Below are 13,738 nucleotides of genomic sequence, written 5' to 3'. Positions count from 1 at the left end.
TTAGATTAAATTTATTTTTGAGTGTGTCTGCATCGTAATCCAAGTTCATTTAAATTTGCTTATGTTATGTTACGAGAGCGTTGCCGTGCAAATAGTTACCCCCCTCGCCCCCTTCTCCGTCTCTCTCTCTCCCCTCCGCGAAATCCGTCTAATTTTAGTACTATTAAACACATTTTAGTACTAGTAAACCACTATTTATCGTGACCGGACATTTCGTCGATGGACACTTCGTCGCCAGACAGTTCGCCGAACAGACAAATCGTCGCCGGACATTTCGTCAACGGACAATTCGTCGCGGGTTAGGGGATAGTGGTTAAGGTTAGTGGTTAGGATTAGGGTTAGGGGATAGTGGCTAAGGTTAGGGTGATTATAATTTTGAGAGAGAGAGATTACCTGGTTGATCGCTTTAAACAAATTATTTATGCAACAAAACAATTGTTCGCGAGTAAGCAATCATTTGACAAAAACGCTCTTCGACTAAATATCCATTTGACATATCGTCCGGCGACATGTCTGTTCGACGAACTGTATGGCGACGAACTGTATGGCGACGAAGTGTCCGTCGACGAATTATCCGTCGACGAATTGTCCGTCGATGAAATGTCTGGTCGACGAACTGTCTGGCGACGAAGTGTCCGGCGACGAATTGTCCGTCGACAAAATGTCCAGGCACCCTAGTTATTTGTTACTTTGTTAATAGACGGCGAATTAGAACAAATGAAAAGGTTTTTCCAATCCAATATCCTGTTTTTGGTATTTTTTTCAGAGGTTTGTAACGAATTCATTTGTTTTTAGATTTCTATGGGAAACGTTCATTTGAGTCATTTGTCTTCGTTCTTCAATATTTGGGTATTTCAAGCATAAACTCTGTTTGCCGATTTTTTTTCTTTCTTTCTGTTGGGTACCTCTGATGTTTTGTGTGTGTATGTAACACATGAAGACCGCAGCCGCAGTGCGAGTGCACCTATGCTAGGTACAGTATAGCCTGCTTCTCGTTCCAGGAAGGATTGATGAAGATACTTAGTCTTCATTGCACAATTCTCTTTCCTGAACTCATCGCTCAGCTCATGTTTTAGAAGCCCGCAGAGTACTCACAGCAAAGCTCTTGTCACTAGTCACAGGTTCCCTGTGAAACATTGTGTTTTGTCTGCCGATTTGACTGCGTGCCTGCATGCATTATTCACCCCCTATCACTGCAAATCCCAGCCTGAACACAAATGATCGCACATTCAAAAGATCCTGTACTTCTCCATCTGCAACCAAGTCTTTCACTCTAACTCATTTAGTTAACGTTGAAAAAAGTACTAAATTCTTGTTTTAGTGTGCATGCACCATTCTGCATGTAAAAATCTGCTTTGGAACACCACGTCTCTCTAGGAGTCGTCACGTTTCCTGCCAGCTGCTTTGTGGCTCAACAGAGAAGTATAGTGCATTCGGGCTGGCATCATTTCATTGACTTTTTGCGTTCATTTTTTCTGTACAGCTGAGACTGAGCGCCAAGGCGCCGATCACCTAGATCTGGCAGGACTGCCACAGAGTTCGGCCAACAGCGACAGCACTCACACTCTTCCCACTACCCCGGAGGACAAGAAGAAGTCGAAAGGAATTAAGAAACTATTTGGCAAGTGAGTGGAATATCATTTTTAATCATTACAAGATCATAGTAGACCTAAAAGGTATCGTCTCGATAACATTACGTACATTTCATTGGGCACAAACTCAATAATTGATATTTGAAGTATTCTGTTTATTTAATAAATGTTCCAACAGTTACAAAAGGTAAAATATATTTTTTTGTTATTTAACAGTTGTGGGCCTTTTAAGGGGTTCAAGTAGGCTTTTACAGTGGTACCTCGACGAGCTTAATGCGTTCCGGGACTGAGCTCGTATGTCGATTTACTCGTAACTGAAACAAACATTTCCCATAGAAATGAACTAAAAACAAATTAATTTGTTCACTAAAAACAGGATCTTGGATTGGAAAAACATTTTTATTTGTTCTAATTTGCCATTTATTGATAAAGTAACAAATAACTAGTGGTTTAATAGTACTAAAATGTGTTTAATAGTACTAAAATTAGGGAGGGAGTTGCGACCAGAAAGACAGTGCCCATGATGTTCTTATGAGCTGCCTCTCGCGTCCGCTGTATGTTCTGTCAAAATTTGTCTCGTATCTCAAGATAAATATTTGCTCAAAATTTTACTCGGATCTCAAATTGCTCGTATGTCGGGGCACTCGTATGTAGCGGTATTACTGTACTTGATAATTGTACAAATACAATTTTCAAGCGTTCAATTTTGGGTGGGACTTAAAAGTTCTGCAACGACCTAAGTAGTATTACTGATACAAATGTGAAATTGCAAATCATCTTTTCCAGACTTAGGAGAAGCCAATCTACAACATTTAACTTGGATGACAACCCGCCAGTTGGTGATTTTAAGAGGGGGGGAGTGCGAGCCACCGCAGGACCTAGACTGGGTTGGTCTCGTGACTTCCAAAGAGTCAACAAGTAAGCGTTCTATTAAATCATCACCCTCACAATGGAAGTTTCCTCTTTTTAAGCCTCTTCATAAATTGTTTTGGTTTCCATTTACTACATGTGCAACTTGGCTATTAATTTGACCTCTAACAAGCAACTATGTGCTATTTTTAGTGATGTGGACGCCCCCTTTGCACGGTGGACGAAGGACCAGGTGTGCGACTGGTTACAAGATCAAGGTCTTGGCCTGTACGTCAACATGTCGCGTGTGTGGATCTCTTCTGGACAGACATTGCTTCAGGCCTCCCAACAGGACCTGGAAAGGGTGAGATGGAGTAGAACAAAGATTGAAGGGGTTTCTTTGGTAAACAGCGCAATCAACCTAGTTAAATGTGATGTCAAAATGAGTAAAAGTCTCTATTGAAGTTGGCATAAGGATTTGTTTTGAAACAGCAGAAGGTGATCTTTATTTGCTTGTTTTCTGATACTTTTATGATTATATCCTAGAAGTGTTTTTCATACTCTTTTTGCATTTATTGTGACTTAATTTGTTTAGTGATAGACTGGTGATGAAGATGAATTCTAATTTATATGTGCAAATTAGGGTATTCCTCAAAATAGTGACTGCCAGGGGTATTCCAATTAGCTCATGTTTAAAATTAAAATTAAAAGGCTTTATTATGCTTTGTAAATTTAACACTTCTTATAAATGTCACAAACCTGTAAATTTAGTCCGAAATTTTCCTCCTAGTTGAAATGTTGAACCATCAAGAACTCCACATTATGAGCATAACCTGCTGTACATTTCTGAGAGAAAGAAATGTTGGTTGCCTAATTGAAGTTCTTTTCATGTTAAGTGACAAAAGTTTGTCTGTTACGTTGATCAATTTTGTACGACCGTTTTTATAGTGTTTTGGTACCTTCGATGCAATGTGACCATACCGTACTCTCCAGTACTCTGAAAAGTCCAGTTGGAGTGGCGGCAGCTCATCTGAAAATAACATAAGCATTGTAACCACATACTTCATGAAATGCTTTGGCCAAATCTAAAATGGCATCTTGTTATAAAATTACAAGTCGGCTTATTTACTACCGTAATATCAGTCAAATGTTGTCTGCCAAATACCAAATGTGTATGTAATCTGACTTCAAACTAGAATGTGTTAATTTAATTTTCCCTTGGAAGAATAGACTCACTCAAATGGTCTCGAGTATAAAGTTAATTTCCAGATTTCAGAAATTATAATCGATTCCATACGGGCTCCTCACACACACATCAGAAGCCAAGGTGGCAGAGAAAAAGGCAACACGAACATATATCTCTAGATGTTTTAATTTTATTTTAAGCGTAGACCAAGACATGCACATAAACCCCTCTGCCCCCAGTAATTCTTGTCATGGGTCTCTCTGAGTACAGTGGTATCTCGAGATATGAGGTTAATGCGTTCCGGGACTTAGCTCGTATGTCGATTTACTCGTAACTCAAATGAATGTTTCCAATAGAAATGAACTAAAAATAAATGTATTTGTTCTAATTCGCCATCCATTAACAAAGTAACAAATAACTAGTGGTTTAATTGTACTTAAATGTGTTTAATAGTACTAAAATTAGACGGATTTCGATGTATTTGGAGCCTGACTTGAGCCAATTGTCCAGTTCTAATCATTCATCTTTCAGAAATCCATAATATTTTTTCAGACCATCATATGAAATATAATATGGAATAGTCTAATTTACAAAATAGTGCAAGCACAAGAAAATAGATATTCTAGTCTTGTGCAATGTAGCTAAGCGCATTGTATAAATGACACTATATTACTACACAATCAAATCCTTCCTCAAAGTTCCATGACCCCAAATGCAGAGAAGCTACATTACCTGGCACCACAAATTCAATCCGACATCTTTCCATGCAATTTGCACTTCAGGAACGAAAACCAAGATTAGACATTATGTAACATAATAGTTGAAACATTGATTCATCATTTATAGAGGCTTCATTACCCTGCCCTATGATATTTAGGTGGGCTTCGGAGTTTATCTTGGTTGAGATCAGATCAATCTTAATGTATGGCTCACTGTTGACATGCTGTTGTTTTCCAGGAGCTGGGCATCAAAAACCAGCTGCACCGGAAGAAGCTGCAGCTGGCTCTGCAGGCACTTGGCTCGGAGGAAGAGGATAACAAGGGAAAGCTAGATTACAACTGGGTGACAAGTGAGTTGCAGCTGTCCACTTAGTTATGATGGGAAAATCCCAGTTTCTCACACTTGTTGTTTGGCTCATCTCCTTAGGGTGGCTGGATGACATCGGGCTGCCACAGTACAAGACCCAGTTTGATGAGGGGAGGGTAGATGGTCGCATGCTGCACTACATGACAGTGGTGAGTCATTTCAATGGTCAGGTCACTGTCTTTCCTATTGGAAATCACTCGAACAACTAAAATACCATATTTTCCTGATTCTAAGTCACACTTTTTCATATTTTGATAGGGGCTGCGACTCGTTTTGTTTACTACAGGTTTCCTAATACAATTTCCCAACACCTAATACCCATTTCAATGAATAAACAAAACTGTTTTTGTTCGTTACTACAGGTTTTGTTGGAAAGTGAACACAATTGGCATTGTGTTTTGGTACCCAACTGTACATCCCAACAGAAATTGTCTTCATCTTTTTCTGCTGTGGTTTTATGACGTTTTGACCAAAATCGCATTTTATTGCCGTATCAAGGACATAAGAGTATCGTTATCAGTCCATCATTATTTTACACACTGACTGCAATGAGATGCCTGTTTAGCAGGTGGTTCTGCATTTAATTTTTACCCTTATGTATCATGTTTGTTCTTGGTCTCTGATAAAATTAAATCCTCCTCCAAACTACAACTTCGACTCCAGTGCAATTTACATTCTATAAAGTGTTTTAATTTCCAAAAAGCTTTCGCTGCACTTTGATTCACATGATATAGGTCTGAAGTTTTATTTTCCTAGTGTACCTTTTGTGATATGCAGGTGCATCTTGCATAATTAGAATATTGTCAATATTTTTGTCATGAATTTTATACAAGTATAAATCCATTCCACTTACCGTATTTTCAGAACTATAAGGCCCACCTTAAATGAATGCCCCATCTTAAAATGTGTTTCATATATAAGGAGCACCAGGCTATAAAACGCAGTAGAAGTAGTAGTGGTAGTGGTGCTAGGTGGTGGTAAGTGGTAGTTGTAGTAGGGGATTGATACATCCACTAGATGGAGCTGTAGTAGTAGTAATATTGATAATGGTTAGGAATCGTGTTATGTATCAAATAGATGGAGCTGTGTGAAAGGGAATTCCATATACAGACACTCCTCAACTTACGAACGCAATTGGTTCCGAGCGATTGTTCATAAGTTGAATTTGTTTGTAAGTTGATTTAGTGCTATATTTTGTATTATAATTTATGTTTAAGGCCTATATAAGTATATTGAAGGTTTATATAAGTGCATTTGTATGTTTAAGGCTTGTATAAGTAACACGCATTGGTTTGTACTGAAAAAAAAAAATAATAATAAAATGGAGAGAATATGTACAGTACTGTAGAGAGAGAGATAGATTTATGTATTAGAAACTGGCCAAAAGAAGCGACCTAATGACGATTGCACAGTTTTCTTCTTTTTTTCATCATAAATGATGCAGTAGCACTGTATGGCATCATTCAATTGATTTGCAAACTTTGTGCAACGTTCAATATTTGGGTCCTGCTGCTCGATCTTTCTGTTTATAAATGGTACTGACGGTCGAACGATGTGCAACGCTCACCACTTTCTGACGCGCATCAAGCTTCGTTATTATTGCCACTCGTTTCAAATGAAATGGCTTGCCTCTTCCTTGCAACTCCCTCAATAGAAGCCTTTAGCTTTTTACCAACCATATTCAATATTGGATGCATGAGATATTTAATGATACAAATGAAAAAGGTTCTTTGCACACTGGAGATACATTCACGCACTTCCGCATTGCAACGAAGAAGGTAGATGCTGGGTGAGCTGAGCTCTCACAGCGCCAGGCGTCGGTATTAGCGGCGGAAAGAAGTACTACTCCGAAAAAGACGCGAAATACAAAATTGGACTTGCGAACATTTTTGGACTTAAACGCAATTTGCAGACATGTTCGTATGTACCGTTGTTCGTAAGTTGAATGTTCGTAAGTAGGGGAGCGTCTGTAATGATATAATGAATAACCAGTATTGATCCATATATAAAGATTTAGCAAAAATTTCACTATTTTAGTAGCGCTTTATAGTGCAAAAAATACAGGACATTTGGCCATTTGAGAAGTTAGATGGAGTTTTGAATTCTACGAGATGCTTCACTTGCTTGAGTTGCCAGGTTTATTTCCGATTAGTTATTTGTCTGCCCTTTTTCCCTCAGGATGACTTGCTTTCTATGAAGGTGGGGAGCGTCCTACACCACCTCAGTATCAAAAGAGCCATCCAAGTACTGCGCCTCAACAACTACGAGCCCAACTGTTTGCGGCGCAGACCGTCTGATGAGGTGCGTTCCCGTTCAATGGCTTTCGCCGTTGTTTGACATTGTCGTTCTAATTTAGTCAACTGCCTCTCATGTCCGCAGAACAACATTACCCCTGCGGAGGTTTCTCAGTGGACCAACCACAGGGTCATGGAGTGGCTGCGTTCTGCCGATCTGGCCGAGTACGCTCCCAATCTAAGAGGAAGCGGTGTGCACGGAGGCTTGATGGTAAGATAGTGTGCTATTTGTTTAAAATTAGGTCTTGAGATATGGGAGGAAACCAGAGTACCCAGATAAAACCCATGCAAGCAGATATAACATGCAAACTCCGCACAGGAAGGTCAGAACCCATCGGGGGTTGGACACTCAATCACAGAACTGTGAGGCTGATGCTGTATTTCTAATTATTAGAATAAAATAATAACTTAAAACCTGAACTTCCCCGTGACTTGGATTTCACTGTTTAAAGTCGAAATTTAGGTCATGTAAGAAAAGTGAAAATACATCCAAATAAAATGCTGTACTTATCATTACTGCAGAGAAGTGGATGGAGAGTTAGCGTTTTCAATGGTTTATTTGCAACCGAACACACTGATGCCCTTTCTCACTCCAATTGGACATGTGGTGCGTTTAGGAAGAGGCCAGAAAACACAATACATCAATAATTTATCTCCCCAGCGATATAAAAGTAGCCCATCTTAAAAGGCTGCCCATTTATCATTTTTTATGAAGAAATCCATGTTCATATAGAATTTTATAAAACAAACAGAAGACGATTTTTTACTGTGTGCAGCTTTGTGTAGAGGGCCACGTGTCATAACAGGAAAAATGTTGACATCGGTTGCTATCTAGTGAGACAGACAAGCCGCTACTTAGGGGATTCGGATAACATAGTACTGACAATATTGTATTGTACTAACAGCACATGTAACACAAGTAGATGGAATGCTTTTAAATTATGACTAAGGTCGAGTTATGTGTATATTTACTAAAGTCATATCTCTACTTACGAATGCTATAAGGCACAAAATATTCAGGTTACGAAATTTCTTTTATATGCAAATGAGTGACTCGAGCTACAAGAAAGATCCAAGTTATGAAATCCCCCAAAAAGTAAATGCATTTCCTTATCCGTTATTTTATTTTGAAAATATTGTCGCTGATGCATTGATTCATCGCTATCCTCTACTGGGCTCTCATTCTATCTCATATAATGACAATAAAAGCATTCAGTTCAATTCAGTTGGCTGTCTCACAACAACCACTATCCATGTTTCAACATTCTCTCTTACATACCTGTCCGCCTCGGCTAAATGCTCCCACACACACACAAAGGGCACACTTAAAGGTCTAAAATGTACTACAAAGTGAACGGCTTTCAGCCCTGGTAGAACGGGCTCTTGCCGCCATCTGGCGTACAAATACGTCTCACATAATAATGGCCACGGAGGGAATTATTTCAGTGGCACAGGGCACATTTTCATTAACTTTATTTATTTTAATACATTAATAAATCATTTCCTTATATTTTTTCCCATTTTTGTGTGTTTCCTCACATCTTTCATACAAAATTGGGACACTGACCAATTTTAAAGGGTTTAGTTGGTAGTTGTGTGAGGACTGTGGAACGAATTAGAGAATTTACATATAAAGTACACTTCTACTTACGAAATTTTCAAGTTACGAAAAAAGTTGTGGAACCAATTTATTTTGTAAGGAGAAGTATGAATGTATATCAAGATATGTTTTTAAGTGGGTAAAGTCTTTTTGAGAGTTGAGAGTCCTGCAATTTCTTGTATTTATTTAAGCTTTGATAATTTTAGTGTCTGCTCATTTGACCACGTTTACACGAAAGTCCTCTGACTTCCTCTTTGGGGCCATCATGTGAAAAAAGGAGGATGAAAACTGCAAAGACAATCCCGGCACACAAATATAGACCAGCACAATGCACTAGCTAAGAGGAAACTGTGCTACTGGGGAGTAAATGGCGGACAAGTCACGGATGTCTTAAAGTCGAAACGTCATAGGTCGAGGACATCGTAACCTGACCACTCCCTGTATTTTACAGAAGAATGTTTGTGTATCTTAAAGGTTCTGGAGCCAAGGTTTAATGTGGAGACCATGGCGCTACTGTTGAACATCCCCCCCAACAAGACCCTACTGCGCCGACACTTGGCCACACATTTCAACCTGCTTGTTGGTTCAGAAGCCCAGCAACTCAAACAAGAGTGTCTGGAAAACCCGGATTACACTCTGCTGACTGCCACCACCAAGGTTAAGGTAGGACCTCTTGAATGGTCAACACTCGTATGGCAAGTTGGCCGTTTACTCCACTAGAGTTTGTTAGCTCGTTAGTTCATAGGTCCGTCTGGAATTGGAGGAAATTGTAGTTTGAAATTCTAGTAAACAAGCTTACAATTTTCCCCAGAAAATGCGACTTATAGTCAGGTGCCACCTATCGTCCGAAGAATGCGGTACATATTTTCAAGCATTCCTTCATCTGAGCACCTTTACTCCAAAATGGTTCAGTATATTTTTGGGGGGTTATTTAAAGTTGAATGGCATGGTCTCTGATTCTGGAATGAGCCAAGTAGGCAACATGAGTGACCTTTCGTTTTTAACGCCAATGACATTAAATCTGTTTCCATCACCAGCCAAGGAAACTGTCGTTCGGTAACTTCAGCAGTCTCAGAAAGAAAAGGCAGGAGGAGAACGAGGAGTACGTCTGTCCCATGGACGTGGAGATGCCGAAGGGACGAAGTTTTCAAAAAGGGTTTGAGCTCCAGATTTACGAGGACGACCTAGATAGGCTGGACCATGTGAGCTTCTGCCACTTCATTCTTCAAAACGAACCTGCTCTGTACATTTGTATTTGATGGGGCTTTTTTTTCAAATAGATGGACGACTCTGAGGGAACCGTTAGGCAAATTGGTGCTTTCTCTGAAGGAATCCAGAACCTGACGGTAAGAAAATCGAATCAAGAACGTTGAGTCGAGCTGTATGATAAAGCGCCAAAGCGATATAAAACTATCTGTCGATATTTTGTATGTCTATCGTCATTGTTGCCGTAAATAGACCTGTTCCTAGGATGCACATTTTGGACAGCAAATGGTGCTGAATTTCTATATATAAGGGATTCCAAAAGCATTAGTATTATGACCAATCGGCTTCAAGATCTCCCTAATTACTTCCACCTGCTAGCTAAATATGAACAATACATTCAAGAGCGAGCCAATTAAAAAATATAAAAACACAGACCACACAAAACATCCAAATATCCATACTAGTTTATTAATCCTTAACAATACTTATTTTGCTACCTTAATGCACAGCAGTCTTAAAACCGAACTTCTATAGTCACAAATATTAATATTGATTAGATATTGAACACAGAATGTGTGGCAGGTAAATTAAATGTCAATCCAAAAATAGAGTAGGGGTAAAAGTTGTCTTAACTTGTATAATTTTTCACCAAAAATTACATATATTTCGTGGCATATCTATCACGAAATGAAATGGTTGATATCTTTCCATATTGCACAGCACTCCATCAACGTGTGGGTTATCAAAGACACCCAGAATTATTAAGAAAGTTGCATTTTTGAGGATTAATTTTATCATCAGACAACAACCATGTTTTTAATGAACCCAAAAGACTCATTACTATCAATTATTTAGCGCCTTGGTTTTTCCACACGCTTCTTGTAACCATGTTGACTATTTTGAATGAAACACTTGATTGTTCGATGATCACACTTCAGAAGTTTGGCAATTCTTTTGTTATTTTTCGGGGCCTGCTGAATCTCTTCTGATCCATTTTGCTAAAGGGTGTAGTCAAAATACTCCTTTGCCTAATAATTCTGCACTCCCGGTCATAAGGCTCTGAGTTGAAATGAATTTCTCTTTTTTACTGCATTTCTCCAGAGCATGCTGAAAGAAGACGAATTTTTCAAGGAGGTATCGAACTCTCCCAACCCCAGCGTGACAGATGACGATTCCACTGCCTGATATGGTGCTTGACCCACCACCGTTCTGAAATAATGCAAAAAACCCTTGCAGATACTTTTTGCTTAACGGTAGTTATTTTTTTTAACATTTCATTCTATGGTGAGCCATAACTTCCTTTGTCCAACTCGTATTAGTCAAGTAGTTGTGGATTCTTGACTGCCAAAAGATGGAGGGTACATTTAGGATAATGCCACTGCCTGCCAGCTGGATTTCTGGGAATATTTTGTACTAAGTTATGTGCTGGCGTTTTTTTGTTTTGTTTTTTGTCATCAAACTGAAAGTGGTGAAGAGATTATGCCAATGTAGATGTCTTTTAAATGGCCTCTTTAGAGTAGAGTAGATGACGAAATGAATTTCATTGACAAGGGAGGAGAAGTTTTATTTCTAAATGACAGCTGCTATCTTTTTACGAAACAGTTTCTAGTTGAAAGCAAGTTGTCGTATATTTTATATTACACTGAACATTTCAACAACAATAATATCCTGCATGCATTTGCACCAATACATATAGTATAAAACATGCATATTGAGCTGACACATTGATATTATTCATTGCCACATTTTCTCTTGTTTTTACATTCAATGTTTTTTTTACTAGAAATGTCACGTTGCCTTTTCTGCTACAATTATTCAGTAGAAATCATATAATGCCCACTGACATGACAGAAAAGATGGATGTCATCAGTGCTATTTTACAGATCAATAAAGTAATTTAACTCAGTGAAATTGGTGTTGTATTTTGAGTTCAATACAGTCCAATATATATATATATATATATATATATATATATATATATATATATATATATATATATATATATATATATATATATACATATATACATATATATATATACATACATATATATACAGACGCTCCCCTACTTACGAACATTCAACTTACGAACAACGGTACATACGAACATGTCGGCAAATTGCGTTTAAGTCCAAAAATGTTCGCAAGTCCAATTTTGTATTTCGCCTTTTTCGGAGTAGTACTTCTTTCCGCCGCTAATACCAACGCCTGGCGCTGTGAGAGCTCAGCTCACCCAGCATCTACCTTCTTCTTCGTTGCAATGCGGAAGTGCGTGAATGTATCTCCAGTGTGCAAAGAACCTTTTTCATTTGTATCATTAAATATCTCATGCATCCAATATTGAATATGGTTGGTAAAAAGCTAAAGGCTTCTATTGAGGGAGTTGCAAGGAAGAGGCAAGCCATTTCATTTGAAACGAGTGGCAATAATAACGAAGCTTGATGCGCGTGAGAGTGGTGAGCGTTGCACATTCAGTACCATTTATAAACAGAAAGATCGAGCAGCAGGACCCAAATATTAAACGTTGCACAAAGTTTGCAAATCAATTGAATGATGCCATACAGTGCTACCGCATCATTTATGATGAAAAAAAGAAGAAAACTGTGCAATTGTCATTAGGTCGCTTCTTTTGGCCAGTTTCTAATACATAAATCTCTCTCTCTACAGTACTGTACATATTCTCTCCATTTTATTTTAAAAAAAAATCAGTACAAACCAATGCGTGTTACTTATACAAGCCTTAAACATACAAATGCACTTATATAAACCTTCAATATACTTATATCGGCCTTAAACATAAATTATAATACAAAATATAGCACTGAATCAACTTACAAACAAATTCAACTTATGAACAATCGCTCGGAACCAATTGCGTTCGTAAGTAGGGGAGCGTCTGTACACATATTTATACACATATATACATATATATATACATATATATATATATATATATATATATATATATATATATACATACATATATATACATATACCAGTGATGTGCCGTCAGGGCCTTCAAAGCCTTCTCTGCTGGCCTAAGAAATATCTGAATCACAGACTGATGTTAATTATATTTTGTCCATGAATACTTATTAAATCATTCCAAATTGTCTGTTAACTTCCTTTCATTGCTTTTCCCCCTGGTTGCACTGCTTCCAGATGTGTGTTTCCATATTGAAGCATTTAACCAATCACATTTCAGCCATTATTTGTTGCCAGGGTCAGAAATCTGCCTCAAGGCCTTCACAATCAGTTCTGCAGGCTCTGCTGTATTAAACAAGCGTCAATAAGACTGTTGCTTTAACCAATCAGATTTCGAGTTGGCAACACCACAATGCCTTCTCGCAGGCGTAGGGATACGTCATTACCTTCTCACAGGCATAGGGATACGTCATTGCCTTCTCGCAGGCATAGGTATACGTCATTGCCTTCTCGCAGGCGTAGGGATACGTCATCGCTTTCACCAACTATGATTGGCAAGTGATAGAGTCGACTAGCCAGAGCTACCAAACTGTACATCTGGAGCGAGCTGCACAAGCAAATATATTGTTGTGTTGATTTAAAGCAATTTTCAAGACGGACTTTTCAAGAAAAAAAAAGCTGGAAATCATTAAGAAAGGTCGGACAACTCCAAAGCAAGCAAGCCTGTCACAACTGGGAACAAACATTTTCAGCACTAAATCGCATAAACGTATGCCACAAATACGACAGGACAGGCTCGACTTTCAGCATTAGCTTCGATGGCGATAGAAAAGAAAGGAAGATGGATATTGTGTACAGGTAAATAGGACTTTTGGTGAGTAAAATATGGCTATATTCCTAAATAATATTTCAATTGTATGAGGTTATTATTGATTATTTTTGTGTCACAGCTGTAGCTGCAGTAGAGGTTTTATAGCCATGAAATAGTTTTTGCTGAAGG

At 38.4% G+C, this 13,738-nt stretch overlaps 1 protein-coding gene across 6 annotated transcripts in view; it reads left to right on the top strand.

Annotated features, from left to right (window-relative positions):
• ppfibp1b (PPFIA binding protein 1b) overlaps positions 1–11,724 on the top strand; it is a 30,244-nt gene extending 18,520 nt beyond the window's left edge. For 4 of the 6 annotated variants that reach the window (XM_077596778.1, XM_077596782.1, XM_077596779.1 and 1 more), the window contains 12 exons: positions 941–973; positions 1,484–1,625; positions 2,379–2,510; positions 2,655–2,805; positions 4,585–4,696; positions 4,774–4,862; positions 6,892–7,014; positions 7,093–7,218; positions 9,082–9,270; positions 9,645–9,809; positions 9,888–9,953; positions 10,915–11,724. In XM_077596778.1, the coding sequence (XP_077452904.1) occupies positions 941–973; positions 1,484–1,625; positions 2,379–2,510; positions 2,655–2,805; positions 4,585–4,696; positions 4,774–4,862; positions 6,892–7,014; positions 7,093–7,218; positions 9,082–9,270; positions 9,645–9,809; positions 9,888–9,953; positions 10,915–10,998 (1,412 nt within the window). In that variant the 3' untranslated portion in view covers positions 10,999–11,724. The remainder of the gene's footprint in view (positions 1–940; positions 974–1,483; positions 1,626–2,378; positions 2,511–2,654; positions 2,806–4,584; positions 4,697–4,773; positions 4,863–6,891; positions 7,015–7,092; positions 7,219–9,081; positions 9,271–9,644; positions 9,810–9,887; positions 9,954–10,914) is intronic. The other 2 variants (XM_077596780.1, XM_077596784.1) reach the window with 1 other exon arrangement.
• Positions 11,725–13,738: the final 2,014 nt, after the last annotated feature.

This window comes from Stigmatopora argus, chromosome 3 (genome assembly GCF_051989625.1).
Source record: "Stigmatopora argus isolate UIUO_Sarg chromosome 3, RoL_Sarg_1.0, whole genome shotgun sequence".
Classification (NCBI taxonomy): domain Eukaryota; kingdom Metazoa; phylum Chordata; class Actinopteri; order Syngnathiformes; family Syngnathidae; genus Stigmatopora; species Stigmatopora argus.
This window is presented reverse-complemented; position numbering and strand designations above follow the sequence as displayed.